General features: G+C 51.1%; 1 protein-coding gene across 1 annotated transcript in view; it reads right to left on the bottom strand.

The window, feature by feature from the left end:
* GRAP2 (GRB2 related adaptor protein 2) overlaps positions 1-19,085 on the bottom strand; it is a 750,180-nt gene that overhangs the window by 360,029 nt on the left and 371,066 nt on the right. Inside the window, exon 4 of the mRNA XM_040359581.1 lies at positions 18,264-18,383. Within this exon, the coding sequence (XP_040215515.1) occupies positions 18,264-18,383 (120 nt within the window). The remainder of the gene's footprint in view (positions 1-18,263; positions 18,384-19,085) is intronic.

The raw sequence follows: 19,085 nt of genomic DNA on the forward strand, positions 1-19,085 counted from the left end.
GTAAAACCTGCAAACATGGCCCGTGGGGGGAGGGGGGTTTGCTATTGGTGGACAGGCTTGACGTGCTGATTTACAGCACTGTGCTTAAATCTAGCGCAAGGCAATCCTATTTTAATTGTGGGTGTTTGAGGGAAGCCAAGTGAGTGTTAGAACCCCTGCTTTGTGTTTTTTTTTTGGGTTGAGCTTTGTGTCCCTTTTCTTAAAATTGGCTTCACTTCCTGTCACACAGCTGAACAGGAAGTTAGGTTAAAACCCTACCAGTGTCTTTTCTTGGGGACACAGGTCAATCTAACTAGTGTCCCCATTAAGCAAATTGCACTCCAGCACTGCTGTGTACACCCCAAATCATGGGTCTTCAAACTACGGCCCTCCAGTTGTTCAGGAACTACAATTCCCATCATGCCTAGTCATGTCTGTGAATGTCAGTGCATTACAAGGCCTCATGGGATGTGTAGTTCTACAACAGGTGGAGGGCCGTAGTTTGAGGATCCCTGCCCCAAATGATTATTTAGTTTGGGGTTTAGTAAAGGCAAAGCCACTCTGCAGTACAAGCATAGTTGCTGAAAATCAGAGAGGAAGCACTGATGGTTTTAACATCCAATCCTGTAGAAGCAAAGTTGTTTTGTTTTCTTCCTTGCTTTGCACTTGTAGTGCAAAGTGGATTTGCCTTTAGTAAATGGACCCCAAAGTCCAAGATCCCTAATTATTTGGGGTGTACACAGCAAAATGCTAGAGTGCAATTTACATAATGGCAAACTATTTAGATTGATCTCTGTGTCCCCAAGAAAAGATATTAGTAAGGTTTTACCCTCACTTCCTGTTTGGCTATGAGACAGGAAGTGAATGAATTAGAAAGGGTGAAGACACCTCACAAATGTTGTCACTATCAGGGGTGCAGACATCCCCAAAAAAATGAGCAGATACTACTTATTTGCAAATTAATAATTTTTTAGTTAACATTGGGTGGGGTGCTCTAACACACACATTCATACATATTAGCCACGCTGTATCCTGGCCTATTGGCATGGTTATATTTTCTTAGGCCTCTCAATAAAACTATGAAATTTGTGCTTAAACTAGAACCAGGGGTGGACTGACAACTCATGGGGCCCCCGGGCAATAGAAGATTATGGGGCCCCTCTGGCTTACAGATGGCCACCACGCCAGGAGGCAGTGCAGAGGCGGGGCAGCTAAAATCTTGGGATATTCACATTAAAAGCATGTCAGTTTCGGACATATCAGGGACAGATCTAAAAAAATAAAAGATTTTTACATACTGTCCCTGGTTTTACTGAGCCTGGCAACCCTGATGGGGGCCCCCTAGTGGCATGTGGCCCTTGGGCAGTGCCCGAGTGACTCAATGGTCAGTCCGCCCCGGACTAGAACTATAATCAACACTTTTTATTTTCTTTAATTTTGGATAGAGTGAGGGAGGGTTATAGGCCCTGTCAGTTTATTTTGTATTATCTGTGTCCAATTAGGGAGATTTGCCTTCACTTCCTGCCCCATAGCCAAACAGGAAGTGAGAGAAAAACTATGCAAATTAAGGGAGTCCAGTAACCCCCTCCCCCCCCAGAACTAGTGTGTGTGCCCTGAAAATTTCTGGGCGGGTGATACAAAAACAGGGTGTGGCTTTGACAGGAAGGGGTGGGTCAGTTTTCTATTAGGAGGTGCAGAAATGTAGTCAGGCCTAGGGCAGCACAAAACCTAAATATACTACTGCATATTAGGGCTTATTTAGACCGGATCCGATTTACAGCATGTTTTTATATTGTGGGAGGAAACCCACGCAGGCACAGGGAGAACATGCAAACTCCATGCAGATGCTGTCACGGGCAGGATTCGAACCAGCGACCCTTTTGCTGCTAGGTCAAAGTGCTATACACTACACCACTGTGCTGAACGAACATGATTGCAGCTGAAAGCATGAGATCTTTTTTTTATTTCCAATACCATGCTTTCCAGCCTTATTGACCCCGCCTCTCTCCATAAAGAGGACCTGTCACACACTAGTCCTATTACAAGGGATGTTTACATTCCTTGTAATAGGAAGAAAAGTGATCCGAAATCAAAAAAAGTGACAAAAAAGTGAAAGAAGAAAAATATGAGCTAAAAAACACAAAAAAATAAACGGCCCTGTCCCTAGAAGCTCGCACTCAGAAGCGAATATGCATGCAAGTCCCCACATATGTAAACACCATTCAAACCACACATGTGAGGTATTGACGCATGCGTTAGAGCGAGAGCAATAATTCTAGCCCTAGACTTCCTCTGTAACTCTGAACTGGTCACCTGTAAAAAAAAAAACAAGCATCGCCTATGGATATTTTTATGTCCCGAAGTTTGGCGCCATTCCATGATTGTGTGACAAGTCGGTATCTATTTACTCGGTGTAACATCATCTTTCACATTATCCATAAAAATTGGGCTAACTTTACTGTTTTTTTTTTTAAATTCATGGACCGTGGGTTTTTTTTGGGCAAAAAAAAAAATGGCGTTAGAATAATTATTGCGCAAATGCCGTTGGAAATCAAATAAAAAATGTCCGCCACTTTATTCCCTAGGGTGTCTGCTAAAAAATTATATATAATGTTTGGGGGTCCTGAGTAATTTCCCAGGAACAAAATATAATTTTTACATGAAGGAGAGAAGTGCCAGAATAGGCGCGGTATGGAAGTGGTTAAAGTGAAATAATAAAAGTGAAATATTCCTTTAAATTTCATACAGGGGGGGGGGATACACGCATGTTTCCTGTGCTTGGAACTGTCCCTGTACAAGATGTCATTTCTGAAGTGAAAAAAAAGTAAGTTTAAAGTACTCATGGCTATAAAGAATACAGGCGTTGCTCATTAAAACTAAAAAATAAAAAAAATAAATGTATGGGGGTCCCCCCAAATTAAATTACCAGGCCCTTCAGGTCTGGAATGGATATTAAGGGGAACCCCGCCATAAAAACCAAAAAAAAATGGCGTGGGGTCCCCCCAAATCTCCATACCAGGCCCTTCAGGTCTTGTGTGGATTTTAAGGGGAACTCCACCCCAAATTAAAAAAAAAATGGCGCGGAGTCCCCCTAAAAATCCACACCAGACCCTTATCCGAGCACGTTAACCTGGCCGGCTGCAGAAAAGAGGGGGGGACAGAGTGCGGCCCCCCCCTCTCCTGAACCGTACCAGGCCACATGCCCTCAACATGGGGAGGATGTCCCCATGTTGATGGGGACAAGGGCCTCATCCCCACAACCCTTGCCCAGTGGTTGTGGGGGTCTGCGGGCGGGGGGCTTATCAGAATCTGGAAGACCCCTTTAACAAAGGGGTCCCCCAGATCCTGCCCCCCCCTGTGTGAAATGGTAATGGGGTACATTGTACCCCTACCATTTTACAAAAAAAAAAGTGACAAAAGTGTGAAAAATGACAGTAGCCGGTTTTTGACAATTCCTTTAATAAAATCTTCTTTCCGCGGTTCCTTCTTCTTTCATTTGGGTTTCTTCCTCTGCTTCTTTCTTGGGTCTTCTCGTCCACATCTTGCCGTCTTGCCGTCTTCTCCCATCTTCTTCTCTGTCCGTCGACCTTCTCATCCCGCATCTTCTTGATCTTCTGGGCGCTGCGCTTGAAATTGTAGATCCCGCCGTGTTCCGTTCTTGGGACCCGCCCCCCTCTGACGCCACAGGTTAACTCATATGAAAGTCCGCGTGTGGCATATGTGCGTCAGAGGGGGGCGGGGTCACATGAGTGTGACACGGCGGGAACTTCAATTGGAAGCTGCGGCGGGTTTTTCTTCTCCGGACGGCGCGCTTGAAATCGAATTCCCCCGCCGTGTGACGCTCTGTGACCCCACCCCCTCTGACGCACATGACCTTCTAAGGAGTTTACTTGTGGCGTCAGAGGGGGGCGGGTCCCAGGAGCGGAACACGGCGGCCAATTCAAATTCAAGCGCTGCGTCCGGGGAAGAAAAAGATGTGGAGGAGAAGGCTGGCGGACCGAGAAGAAGACCGGAGAAGACACAAGATGCGGACGAGGAGGCCGACGGAAGGAGAAGAAGATAGGAGAAGACTCCGGGCAGACGACAAGGCTGAAGGACGGACAGAGAAGATAGAAGAAGACGTCGGGCAAGATGTAGACGAGAAGACCCAAGAAAGAAGCAGAGGAAGAAACCCGAATGGAAGAAGAAAAGAAGATTTTATTAAAAGATTTGTCAAAAACTGGCTACTGTCATTTTTAAACACTTTTGACATTTTTTTGGGGTGAAATGGTAGAGGTACAATGTACCCCATTACCATTTCACACAGGGGGGGGGGACAGGATCTGGGGGACCCCTTTGTTAAAGGGGCATTCCAGATTCTGATAAGCCCCCCGCCCGCAGACCCCCACAACCACCGGGCAAGGGTTGTGGGGATGAGGCCCTTGTCCCCATGAACATGGGGACATCCTCCACATGTTGAGGGCATGTGGCCTGGTGCGGTTCAAGAGAGGGGGGGCTGCACTCTGTCCCCCCCTCTTTTCTGCGGCCGGCCAGGTCAACGTGCTCGGATAAGGGTCTGGTGTGGATTTTTAGGGGGACTCCACGCCATTTTTTTTTTTAAATTTGGGGTGGAGTTCCCCTTAAAATCCACACCAGACCTGAAGGGCCTGGTATGGATATTTGCCGGGAACCGCACGTCTTTTTTTTTTCTTTTTTTACGGCGGGGTTCCCCTTAATATCCATATCAGACCTGAAGGGCCTGGTAATTTTTAATTTGAGGGAACCCCTACACATTTTTTGTTTTTTGTTTTATGAATTAATCCTGTCAGAATTGTCAGAGCCGACAATTCATTATAGCCGCGTGTGAATTTTTAATGGCTTTTTTTCCTTCTGAATGTCATTTTGTGCAGGGGCAGTTCTAAGTGCGGGAAAAATGCGCTATTTCACATGCTGACATTACACCCCCCCCAGGTACGAAATTTAAAGGAATATTTCACTTTTATTGTTTCACTTTAAGAATTATTAATTTCACTGCTCCCGAAAAAACGGCCGTTTAAAAAAAAAAAAAAAAAACATTGATACATGTCCCCTGGGGCAGGACTGAGGTCCCCAAACACTTTTTAGGACAAAACTTGCAGATTAGCCTTTAATAATAACACTTTTGATTTCTCCCATAGACTTCCATAGGGAGATCGGCGCGGCTTTACATATTACTTTCAATGCGCCGGCTGCTACGCTGGTTCATGCGCCTAATTAAGGCTTCACCCGGAGTACTAATTAACGCATGAACCAGCGCAGCGCACAGAGCATAGTAAATCAGCCCCTATGTCTCCATGATCACACGCAGGGATATGTGTTTCATTCCATGTGAATAGATGAATATGCTGGCTCATATGGTTTTAGTCTACTCCGCTGTTTTTATGTCCTTTTTTTATGTCCATTTATTAATGCTGCAATAGGTATATGAACATGTACTTGTAGTATTTGTTGAAACCGCTATATGTAACCGGATACATTTTTTCAGCTGGTGAACTGTGGTTAGCAGCTTTATTTTAGGTTGTTCCGGTGTAGTGTCACCGTTTGCTCCCTATCACAGAATGCAGCCTAAGTCACGTGACAGCGAACTACGCATGCGCAATGCGTTCCAATGCCAAATGTGATGCGTTCCAGGGGATTCACGACACTACCCCTCAGTGAACCCATCACAATTTGTCACGGAAGTGACGAGGAACCATAATGAGGAGGCATACACAGAGCGGGGGGGGGGGGGGGGGGCGGGACAGAACATGCAGATCCAATAAGAAACCTACAAAGAGCGGGGGGGGGGAGACGGAGGAGAAAGAGACATGCAGATACATTAGGCTGCATTCTGTGATAGGGAGCAAACGGTGACACAGCCCCGCCTCCAGCCCCGCCCCCAAAGCAGAGGCTTATTGAGGTCCGTAAAAAACATAGACTCTCTGGCTTTTAAAGCATCCCCCATGTATAATAAAATGTCACATTGTTTTGGTGTACGCAATAAAGACTGTGAAGAAAATGTGTATTTAGGTGGAGAGCTTCTGAATACCAACAAACACATTTCCATTTTATTCCTCATTTCAATGGGAAAGTTTAAGGTGGAACTTTAGGTTTGATTAACTTTGAAGTGAAATGTTACCCAAAAAGTAAAGTTCCGCTCTTCTGTATTTTTTTAGGCTCCATGTACACGGGACCATCCTCACCCCCCCCCCCCCCCCACCGCCATCCTCCCAGCTGTGCGAATCACCCCCCCCCCCCCACCACCATCCTCCCAGCTGTACGAATCACCCCCCCACCACCATCCTCCCAGCTGTACGAATCACCCCCCCACCGCCATCCTCCCAGCTGTACGAATCACCCCCCCCCCCCCCACCGCAATCCTCCCAGCTGTACGAATCACCCCCCCACCACCATCCTCCCAGCTGTACGAATCACCCCCCCACCGCCATCCTCCCAGCTGTACGAATCACCCCCCCCCCACCGCAATCCTCCCAGCTGTACGAATCACCCCCCCACCGCCATCCTCCCAGCTGTACGAATCACCCCCCCCCCCCACCGCCATCCTCCCAGCTGTACGAATCACCCCCCCCCCCCACCACCATCCTCCCAGCTGTACGAATCACCCCCCCCCCCACCGCCATCCTCCCAGCTGTACGAATCACATGCTCGTATGCCAGGAGCACAGCTGATCGCAGGTCCACGGCGCATGCGCAGCTGCTTTTTCTTTGGTCCGTGAATATCCTAGACTGGGGTAGGTCACTTGTGCCCGTCATACGCAGCCAGTGTGCCCACTATATGCAGTCACTTGTACCCGTCATACACGGCACTTCCTTCTTCTTCTGTAGCGGCGGCTGTGGCTCCTGTGTCCGCTTGGCTCCTCAGGCTTCCTCCGTCATGTCTCCTTTTCCGCCAATGCGTTAGGCATCCAATAGGATCGCCTAAAGCTTTGGCCAATCGGGAGACATGTTTTACTGACCTGCCTGCTGATTGGCAAGGAGGAACTTTAGTGTGAAAATAGCTTCTGGCTCTTATCACGTGCTTCACGGCAGAGGTGACGGGCCCACCATGCAACCATGCAGGGGCCACCACTGGTCTTTGATCTCTGTCAAGTGCTGGGGTCTGGATCGCCTCCGCTGCTTTTCCTCCAATCGGGCCAAAGAAGCTGAGTGCGAGTTTACCTATAGCCCTCACACTGGAGACTTGCACACCATCATCATGGCATCCCAGGACGGTGGGTATCAGGTCACGGGAGGGCAGAGCGCATGTGTGTCCCGCTTTGGGGTCACTGGTGGCTTAGGGAGAAGGAGAGGGCCCCTGGGTGTCCGTGGCAATAGGAGAGGGCACCCCTATCTCCCCCAGAGGACGGGGACACCCTTCTCACCCCCGGAGGACGGGGACACCATTCTCTCCCCCGGAGGACGGGGACACCATTCTCTCCCCCGGAGGACGGGGACACCCTTCTCTCCCCCGGAGGACGGGGACACCATTCTCTCCCCCGGAGGACGGGGACACCCTTCTCTCCCCCGGAGGACGGGGACACCCTTCTCTCCCCCGGAGGACGGGGACACCATTCTCTCTCCCGGAGGACGGGGACACCGTTCTCTCCCCCGGAGGACGGGGACACCATTCTCCCCCCCAGAGGACGGGGACACCGTTCTCTCCCCCGGAGGACGAGGACACCATTCTCTCCCCTGGAGGACGAGGACACCATTCTCTCCCACGGAGGACGAGGACACCAGGGCTGGACAAGGAGAAGAGGTGAGCGCTGCGGGGAAACAGAGCATCATGAGGGACGGGGGATAGAGGAGCAGGAGAGGAACAGAGAAGCATGTGTGGGAACAGAGAAGCAGGGGGGGGGGGTATCAGTGGAGCACAGGGGGGACCAGAGAAGCATGAGGGTAAGAGGAGCATGGGGGGGGGATAGAGAAGCATGTGGGGGAACAGAGAAGCAGGGGGAGAACCAGAGGAGCAGAGAGGGGGACAGAGGCGCATGGGGGCCGGCCGCCATGGGAGAGACTTGTCAAAGTGTATGAAGTCCAGGGCAATATTTTTGTCCCAGTCCAGCCCTGGTGTCCCTGTCCTCCAGGAGAGAGAATGGTGTCCTCGTCCTCGGGGGAGAGAATGGTGTCCTCCGGGGGAGAGAAGGGTGTCCTCCGGGGGAGAGAAGGGTGTCCTCGTCCTCCGGGGGGAGAGAATGGTGTCCCCTACCTCGGGGGAGAGAATGGTGTCCTCGTCCTCGGGGGAGATAATGGTGTCCTCGTCCTCGGGGGAGAGAATGGTGTCCCCGTCCTCTGGGGGAGAGAATGGTGTCCCCGTCCTTTGGGGGAGAGAATGGTGTCCCCGTCCTCTGGGAGGAGAGAAGGGTGTCCTCGTCCTCTGGGGAGAGAAGGGTGTCCTCGTCCTCGGGGGAGAGAATGGTGTCCCCGTCCTCTGGGGGAGAGAATGGTGTCCCCGTCCTCGGGGGAGAGAAGGGTGTCCTCGTCCTCTGGGGAGAGAAGGGTGTCCTCGTCCTCTGGGGAGAGAAGGGTGTCCTCGTCCTCTGGGGAGAGAAGGGTGTCCTCGTCCTCGGGGGAGAGAATGGTGTCCTCGTCCTCGGGGGAGAGAATGGTGTCCCCGTCCTCGGGGGAGAGAATGGTGTCCCCGTCCTCTGGGGAGAGAAGGGTGTCCCCGTCCTCTGGGGGAGAGAATGGTGTCCTCGTCCTCGGGGGGAGAGAAGGGTGTCCCCGTCCTCCGAGGGAGAGAAGGGTGTCCCCGTCCTCCGAGGGAGAGAATGGTGTCCTCGTCCTCCGGGGGTGAGAAGGGTGTCTGTCCCCGTCCTCCGCGGGAGAGAATGGTGTCCCCTATCCCCTGTCCCAGATCCGCCCCATAGGCTCACTATGCAAGCCGCTTAGGGCCCCGCAAAGCTGCGGAGGGCCCCCCAAATTACTAGAGCCCCCGCTTCTCACTTTAATGTAAGATGTCATTTCCGACAGCAGAACACCCCCTCCCCCGCTTCTCAACTTTAATCTTTGTGACACCATGTGACATGTCATTTTCGGCACCCCCCGCTTCTTAACTTTAATGTCATTTTGCTTAGGGCCCCAGGGAGGTCAGGATAGGCACTAATGTATGTGATGTGGGCCCCAGGCAGAGCATTCTGTACTCGTACTGTGGTACTAGTCCTGACTCCTGGTGGGGTGATACTAAAATCTGGGGCCACAGGTCACCCTATCACCACTCTAGGTCTGTCCCTCTTATGTGGTCGGGCGCTCTCCAAGGGGATTGGTGAAGAGTTATGGGTGACGGCATCACGGGTCAGGTAGAGGGCCCCTTAGCAAATTTTGCTTAGGGCCCCCGGTTAGGTCAGGATCGGCACTGCCCCTACCTCTGGGGAGAGACTGGTGTCCCCGTCCTCCGGGGGAGAGACTGGTGTCCCCGTCCTCCGGGGGAGAGAATGGTGTCCCCGTCCTCTGGGGGAGAGAAGGGTGTCCCCGTCCTCCGGGGGAGAGAAGGGTGTCTGTCCCCGTCCTAAGGGGAGAAGGGTGGCACCCTCTCCTCCTCCAATCACCCAAGCATCAGCTCTTTCAATTTTGGCCAACACTGCGGCCCATCTGCTTCTCCTTCAAACAGTCAGGGGCCCACTCCTTCTCTGCCAACCACCCAGGTTCTCTCTCCTTCTCCCCCGGCCACCCAGGGGCCCTCTTCTTCACTAAATGGCCACCCAGGGGCCCTCTCCTCCTCCAAACACCCAGGTGCCCTCTCCTTCTCCCACGGACACCCAGGGGCCCTCTCCTTCTCCCACGGACACCCAGGGGCCCTCTCCTTCTCCCACGGACACCCAGGGGCCCTCTCCTCCTCCAAACACCCAGGTGCCCTCTCCTTCTGCCACGGACACCCAGGGGCCCTCTCCTTCTCCCTAAGCCACCAGTGACCCCAAAGCGGGACACACATGCGCTCTGCCCTCCCGTGACCTGATACCCACCGTCCTGGGATGCCATGATGATGGTGTACAAGTCTCCAGTGTGAGGGCTATACGTAAACTCGCACTCAGCTTCTTTGGCCCGATTGGAGGAAAAGCAGCGGAGGCGATCCAGACCCCAGCACTTGACAGAGATCAAAGACCAGTGGTGGCCCCTGCATGGTTGCATGGTGGGCCCACAATGCATGGGCACCGCCCCCGTCACCTCTGCCGCCCTCCCTATTCATGTGCCTGGCCCCATTCAGGATGCCGGGCACATGAAATACTATGGCGGGAATAGGCGGGGTGTGTATTTCGAAGCACGTGATAAGAGCCAGAAGCTATTTTCACACTAAAGTTCCTCCTTGCCAATCAGCAGGCAGGTCAGTAAAACCTGTCTCCCAATTGGCCAAAGCTTTAGGCGATCCTATTGGATGCCTAACGCATTGGCGGAAAAGGAGACATGACGGAGGAAGCCTGAGGAGCCAAGCGGACACAGGAGCCACAGCCGCCGCTACAGAAGAAGAAGGAAGTGACGCGTATGACGGGTACAAGTGACTGCATATAGTGGGCACAATGGCTGCGTATGATGGGCACACGTGGCTGCAAATAGTGGGCACACTGGCTGCGTATGATGGGCACAAGTGGCTGCATATAGTGGGCACAATGGCTGCGTATGATGGGCACAAGTGGCTGCATATAGTGGGCACAATGGCTGCGTATGATGGGCACAAGTGGCTGCATATAGTGGGCACAATGGCTGCGTATGACGGGCACAAGTGGCTGCAAATAGTGGGCACAATGGCTGCGTATGATGGGCACAAGTGGCTGCAAATAGTGGGCACACTGGCTGCGTATGATGGGCACAAGTAACTGCATATAGTGGGCACAATGGCTGCGTATGATGGGCACAAGTGGCTGCATATAGTGGGCACAATGGCTGCGTATGACGGGCACAAGTGGCTGCAAATAGTGGGCACAATGTCTGCGTATGATGGGCACAAGTAGCTGCAAATAGTGGGCACACTGGCTGCGTATGATGGGCACAAGTGGCTGCAAATAGTGGGCACAATGGCTGCGTATAATGGGCACAAGTAGCTGCAAATAGTGGGCACACTGGCTGCGTATGATGGGCACAAGTGGCTGCATATAGTGGGCACAATGGCTGCGTATGATGGGCACAAGTAGCTGCATATGGTGGGCACACTGGCTGCGTATGATGGGCACAAGTGGCTGCAAATAGTGGGCACACTGGCTGCGTATGACGGGCACAAGTGACCTACCCCAGTCTAGGATATGGGGGGGGGGTGATTCGCACAGCTGGGAGGATGGTGGTGGTGGGGGGGGGTGGTTTGTACAGCTGGGGGGATGGCGGTGGGGGGGGGGGGTGATTCGTACAGCTGGGAGGGTGGGGGGGGTGATTCGTACAGCTGGGAGGATGGTGGTGGGGGGGGGGGGTGATTCGTACAGCTGGGGGGATGGCGGTGGGGGGGGGGGGGGTGATTCGTACAGCTGGGAGGGTGGGGGGGGGTGATTCGTACAGCTGGGAGGATGGCGGTGGGGGGGGTGATTCGCACAGCTGGGAGGATGGCGGTGGGGGGGGTGATTCGTACAGCTGGGAGGATGGTGGTGGGGGGGGTGATTCGTACAGCTGGGAGGATGGCGGTGGGGGGGGTGATTCGTACAGCTGGGAGGATGGCGGTGGGGGGGGGGGGTGGTTCGTACAGCTGGGAGGATGGCGGTGGGGGGGGGGGGTGATTCGTACAGCTGGGAGGATTGCGGTGGGGGGGGGGGGTGATTCGCACAGCTGGGAGGATGGCGGTGGGGGGGGGGGTGATTCGTACAGCTGGGAGGATGGTGGTGGGGGGGGGTGATTCGTACAGCTGGGAGGATTGCGGTGGGGGGGGGGTGATTCGTACAGCTGGGAGGATGGCGGTGGGGGGGGGGTGATTCGTACAGCTGGGAGGATGGCGGTGGGGGGAGGGGGATGATTCGTACAGCTGGGAGGATGGCGGTGGGGGGGGGGGGTGATTCGCACAGCCGGGAGGATGGCGGTGGGGGGAGGGGGTGATTCGCATAGCTGGGAGGATGGTGGTGGGGAGGGGGTGATTCGTACAGCTGGGAGGATTGCGGTGGGGGGGGGGGGTGATTCGTACAGCTGGGAGGATGGTGGTGGGGGGGGGGGTGATTCGTACAGCTGGGAGGATGGCGGTGGGGGGGTGATTCGTACAGCTGGGAGGATGGTGGTGGGGGGGTGATTCGTACAGCTGGGAGGATGGTGGTGGGGGGGGGGTGATTCGCACAGCTGGGAGGATGGCGGTGGGGGGGGGGTGATTCGTACAGCTGGGAGGATGGCGGTGGGGGGGGGGGTGATTCGTACAGCTGGGAGGATGGCGGTGGGGGGGGGGGGTGATTCGTACAGCTGGGAGGATGGCGGTGGGGGGGGGGGGGTGATTCGTACAGCTGGGAGGATGGCGGTGGGGGGGGGGTGATTCGTACAGCTGGGAGGATGGCGGCGGGGGGGGGGGGGGGGGGTGATTCGCACAGCCGGGAGGATGGCGGTGGGGGGGGGGGTGATTCGTACAGCTGGGAGGATGGCGGTGGTGGGGGGGTGATTCGTACAGCTGGGAGGATGGCGGTGGGGTGGGGGGGTGATTCGCACAGCTGGGAGGATGGCGGTGGGGGGGAGGTGATTCGTACAGCTGGGAGGATGGCGGTGGGGGGGGGGTGATTCGTACAGCCGGGAGGATGGCGGTGGGGGGGGGGGTGATTCGTACAGCTGGGAGGATGGCGGTGGGGGGGGGGTGATTCGTACAGCTGGGAGGATTGCGGTGGGGGGGGGGGGTGATTCGTACAGCTGGGAGGATGGTGGTGGGGGGGGGGGTGATTCGTACAGCTGGGAGGATGGCGGTGGGGGGGTGATTCGTACAGCTGGGAGGATGGTGGTGGGGGGGTGATTCGTACAGCTGGGAGGATGGTGGTGGGGGGGGGGGGTGATTCGTACAGCCGGGAGGATGGCGGTGGGGGGGGGGGTGATTCGTACAGCTGGGGGGATGGCGGGGGGGGGGGGGTGATTCGTACAGCTGGGAGGATTGCGGTGGGGGGGGGTGATTCGTACAGCTGGGAGGATGGTGGTGGGGGGGTGATTCGTACAGCTGGGAGGATTGCGGTGGGGGGGGGTGATTCGTACAGCTGGGAGGATGGCGGTGGGGGGGTGATTCGTACAGCTGGGAGGATTGCGGTGGGGGGGGGGGTGATTCGTACAGCTGGGAGGATGGCGGTGGGGGGGTGATTCGTACAGCTGGGAGGATTGCGGTGGGGGGGGGGTGATTCGTACAGCTGGGAGGATGGCGGTGGGGGGGTGATTCGTACAGCTGGGAGGATGGTGGTGGGGGGGTGATTCGTACAGCTGGGAGGATGGCGGTGGGGGGGTGATTCGTACAGCTGGGAGGATTGCGGGGGGGGGGGGGTGATTCGTACAGCTGGGAGGATGGCGGTGGGGGGGTGATTCGTACAGCTGGGAGGATGGTGGTGGGGGGGTGATTCGTACAGCTGGGAGGATGGTGGTGGGGGGGGGGGTGATCCCTGCAGCCGGGAGGATGGCGGTGGGGGGGGGGGTGAGGATGGTCCCGTGTACATGGAGCCTAAAAAAATACAGAAGAGCGGAACTTTACTTTTTGGGTAACATTTCACTTCAAAGTTAATCAAACCTAAAGTTCCACCTTAAACTTTCCCATTGAAATGAGGAATAAAATGGAAATGTGTTTGTTGGTATTCAGAAGCTCTCCACCTAAATACACATTTTCTTCACAGTCTTTATTGCGTACACCAAAACAATGTGACATTTTATTATACATGGGGGATGCTTTAAAAGCCAGAGAGTCTATGTTTTTTACGGACCTCAATAAGCCTCTGCTTTGGGGGCGGGGCTGGAGGCGGGGCTGTGTCACCGTTTGCTCCCTATCACAGAATGCAGCCTAATGTATCTGCATGTCTCTTTCTCCTCCGTCTCCCCCCCCCCCGCTCTTTGTAGGTTTCTTATTGGATCTGCATGTTCTGTCCCGCCCCCCCCCCCCCGCTCTGTGTATGCCTCCTCATTATGGTTCCTCGTCACTTCCGTGACAAATTGTGATGGGTTCACTGAGGGGTAGTGTCGTGAATCCCCTGGAACGCATCACATTTGGCGTTGGAACGCATTGCGCATGCGCAGTTCGCCGCCACGTGACTTAGGCTGCATTCTGTGATAGGGAGCAGAATATGACACTGCACCGGAGGTGGGGGACTTCCGCCCTCACCTCTTACTACACCACATACAGCACTTCCGCCCACAGCTTAGAGATGCGCGGATTGGCCAGGATGCGGAAGGACCAACCCTCTTATGAGGATTGGCGGCGACCGCTGACAGCGTTCGTGACGCACAGGAAGACGTGTGGAGATAGGGGACATCCGCCCTCACCACACAACGCGCACGCGACGTCACTTCCGCCCTCAAACTGGATGCATTGTGATTAGCTATTGCTCGAGCGAACCAAGCATCCTATTGGGGGGACTGACTGGCAGCAAATGCGGTGCTCCTATTGGCCAATACGGCGCGGGCAGATTTTTGAGATTTTGAGTGTACGGAATACAAACCCTATTTAAGGGGGGGGGATCATCAGCTGTGGGACCATGCCCATGAATAAGTCACTATAGACGAAACATGTCGGGTAGTGGCTACACAGCTGACGTTTGAATTTGTGGAGATTGTGGAACCAACGTGACAGGAGGGTGAGGAATGGTTCACTTTTCCAGTGATCAGCAGCAAGAGTGTGGGGTGTCTTTTTTCCATAACCTGGGATCGTTTGCAGTGCAGTGCGGTGGAGGTGGTGAGAATCATTGTTTACAGTGTGTGCAGGCCCGCCGAGGCTATAGTTCACCAGCTGAAAGATACAACGAAAGGATCTTGAGCTTGCTGTGATTATTGCGGTTTTATTTGGCTACTTTTGTGAGTGTTTTCATTGAGGATTTGTATGTGGTGTGTCATTAAACTACCTTAAACTAAACACTATTGTGCAAATCTCTTTGATTTTCATATGGAGCCAATTTAATCACTGCGGTGGAACACGGAGGTTTATGTTTTAATTGGAAATTTCTACACTTGATTTGGAAAATCTCTTATGCTGTTTTGCCGAAACACGAGAGTGCTAGGCAAATCATTCTGGTGAGTGGCCATTGATGGGTGGAGGATTCACGGAGCACGTTTGGTGTGGTGGAAGATTTGCTTGAAGATTAGAAGATTATTTTACACTCACGAACTTTGAACTTTTTATTTTTCTCACTTTTAGTTATTCACGGGTTCATATACGTAGTAGATATATATTTTTTCTGCAGATTTTTTCTGTGTCACTATAGTTTGTGTTTGTTTATCACACACTTGAGCGCTGTTTAAGTACTTATACATATGGTGTTAAAAAGATGTCGCATTAGTATTTTTACTTATTATTTTCAAGATTTATTTATGTAAAACAGGAGCTAGGGAATCGCAGTTAGTTCATCATCCTTAGCGCAGCGGTGGTAATCAGGAGGGCGCATACACTTGGATTACCATTTATTTTCGGTGTGGTAAAAGAGGCTCTCCTCTACAGGTCAGGCTCACGAATTGAACATTACCTACACATCTAAACTATTACTCCCCTATCTATTAGGAATATAATTATAACTTATCCAAAAGCTAGGGAAGTCAGTACGATTACAGACCCACTCCCCAAACCTATATTAATCCCATCCTCAAACTAATGAGTACCATTAACGGGAAAAACCATATCAATTCTCAAAAAATACATACTGGAACCCTTATGCCGCGAACACACGACCGTTAATCATGACGAGAAAAATGAAATTTTTTTAATTGGTCATTAAAAACGACCGTGTGTAGGCTCCAGAGCATTTTTCTCGTCGTGAAAAATGGGCATTAAAAATTTAGAACATGCTCTAATTTTTCTCGTTGTTTTTCACGTCATCGTTTTTCAGATATTTATTTGTAAAAAAATTCATTTATCACTTTTCTTCCACTTCACATTTTTGTACCACTTTGTGTTGGTCTATCACATAAAATTCCAATATAATACATATATGTTTTTGGTTGAAATGTGACAAAATTTCAAGGGGTATGTATACTTTTTCAAGGCACTGTATTGTATGTGTGTGGAGATGTACTGCAAATCTCCACACAAAAGGCTGCTGGGAAGACATCTAAAAACAGTTAAAAACAAAATGGAGTGCATAATTGGTAATTAGTTGCTATGGGGCAAAATGATCACATTAGTTCATCGTTTCTCCTAACTGCGAAGGACTGGAGTTCAGATTGAATTCATGGTTTCCCGAACCCAAAGCTCATCCTTTACTCTGACCCGGCACACTTTCCTGGGCCATATCTGATGGAGAAAGCATCATGGGTCTAAAAGACCTCTGATGTCTTTATAAATTGAGCCAACAACTGATAGAAACAAGTATCCTATCTTCCCTTAGACTTAGACCACCTCTTCCAAACATTGGGCTCACTTTCATACCCTCCACACTTCTCTCCTGCACATGATGCCCTCCTTATTGTCTGCACTTTTTACTTATACATGCTGCTTGCTGCCATGCTATCCACGCTCTTCTTGAGCGCAAACTGGCTGCTGTCAAACCCTGTGGCCCTTCTCTCATTATCAGATTGCTGGGTGATATACCATTCCCCATATCTCTCCTACACATACTACCTATACCATGCCCTCTAAACAGATCCTGCCATTGTACCTTCTGGCCTTCCTCTACTACCTTTACTGACTGCTTTCATACTCATGCTGCCTACTGAGCTACTTCTTAAGCAATGATGGTAAAATACCTAACCTGCATGTTCTGGCTAAAGCACACTTTTGCTATCTGTATAGCTTAAATCAAGTAAAGTCATATTACGATCATTAAGTATACCCAGCTTTCGTTTGATGTAAACATCTGTAAAAAGCTCTACATGATTAAGATTAACCACTTGAGGACCGCCTAATGGCGATATACGTCGGCAGAATGGCACAGCTGGCACAGGTACGTTGCCCTTTAAGTGCCCAGCCGTGGGTCGCGCGCGCTAGCGACCCGATCCAAAGCTCCGTGACCGCGCCCGCAGGAGCCGTGGACCCGATCGCCCCCGGTTTCCCACGATCGGGTCACAGGAGCTGAAGATGGGGAGAGGTGAGTGTAAACAAACCTTCCCCATTCTTCTCTGTGGCTTGTCACTGATCGTCTGTTCCCTGTTATAGGGAAAGACGATCAGTGACGTCACACGTCCAGCCACGCCCCCCTACAGTAAGAAACACAATTTAGGGCACACTTAACCCCTTTATTGCCCCCTAGTGGTTAACCCCTTTACTGTGAAAATGACAATGGCAGTGATCAGTGCATTTTTATAGCACTTTTTGCTGTTAAAATGACAATGGTCTCAAAAATGTGTCAAAAGTGTCCGATGTGTCCGCCATGATGTCGCAGTCACAAAAAAAATTGCTGATCGCCGCCATTACTAGTAAAAAAAAAATATTAATAAAAATTCCATAAAACTATCCCCTATTTTGTAAACGCTATAACTTTTGCGCAAATCAATCAATAAATGCTTATTGCGATTTTTTTACCAAAAATATCTAGAAGAATACATATCGGCCTAAACTGAGGAAACAAAATGTTTTTTTTTATATATTTTTGGGGATATTTATTATATCAAAAAGTAAAAAATATTGCATTTTTTTCAAAATTGTCGCTCTATTTTTGTTTATAGCGCAACAAAATGCGCAGAGATGATCAAATACCACCAAAAGAACGCTCTATTTGTGAGGAAACAAAGAAGGCTAATTTTGTTTGGGAGTAACGTCGCAGGACCGCGCAATTGTCAGTTAAAGCGACGCAGTGCCGAATCGCAAAAAGAGGCCAGGTCCTTTACCTGCATAATAGTGGTTAACAGGTCCAGGAGCTGATCATTTCCAATTGAGGATACCTTAAACTGTCCCATGAATTGTCCTGTAATAAATATCCACCCTTTTGCAGTTCCATCAGGGCCAGGTAGCTTCAGGGAAGTCAAAATGTCCTGTGATGATATCTATCCTAGTCTATGCAGCCCTTTCTAGCTGTGTGAGGAAGTTAATCGTTATTGGTATATAATGCAAATTGGCTGCCTCCATAGTCTATTAGGTAACAATTGCTCTTATAGCAAAGCAAAATGTTCACAGTCTTTCTCCAAACTATATTTTATGTTCAGTTTGATTATTTTGCCAGTGCATTTGTATTACTGCTCATTTATTGAGTGACACTTACATTCAATTCTATCATATCATTGTTCTTACTTTACCTCACTGAAATAGAAAATTCTCCTTTGGAAGTCTGGCTGGCTCGGATGACGAAAAACCCCACAGATTTGCTCATGAGTATATTCTCAGCTTCAGTACGTGAAACGTTTTCACAAAACCACCTGTTATGTAAAGATCAAATAAATAATTACAGGTATATGATCACAGCAAACAAATGATGCATTGTTACACAACAGTGGATAGGGAATTAACGTTAGTTGCTCTGCAATCTTTAGTCCCTTTGCACTCATATGTTTGTAAACATCCTATAATACATTATTGACTTTCATAGTTTTGTAAAGCCTCCCCAGAATGATATTTTATCAATCTCCAGTGGCCATACCCCTGCTGGAGTTTCCAATAGATACAGGAACCAGAATCAGGCTATCCACCTGGCAGTATCAAAAGGGAACGTCTAGGAAAGGGAAAGTCTAGGTGCAGCAGATTATAACAAAGATTTAATAATACAAAGTCAAATGGCTACTCACAAAAGTAGTATATAAATGTACATATCTCCAAAAATATTGTCTAGGCCAGATGGAGATGTCTTGGTGTAAGACATGGATGGTATGCTGTGTTCAGAGCCAGGTAAATCTGTACCAAACCAGGAGCTGTCAGCCAGGTGAGCCACAACCAGCATGAAATGCACTGAAGGCCGGACCGGAGTTGACGTCCAATGGGAGACCTCAGATAAGTCAGGTGATGCATTTCCAAACTTCCGCTTCTTCTTCAGACCCGATAGGCTACCGCAAGCATCAGTCTAATGTCGACTGGGCAAAACTAATCAATATTAGGCTTAAGTGCAATGATAAGGGCAAAACCCC

The sequence above is a fragment of the Rana temporaria genome, chromosome 7, assembly GCF_905171775.1.
Source record: "Rana temporaria chromosome 7, aRanTem1.1, whole genome shotgun sequence".
In the NCBI taxonomy this organism is placed as follows: Eukaryota; Metazoa; Chordata; class Amphibia; order Anura; family Ranidae; genus Rana; species Rana temporaria.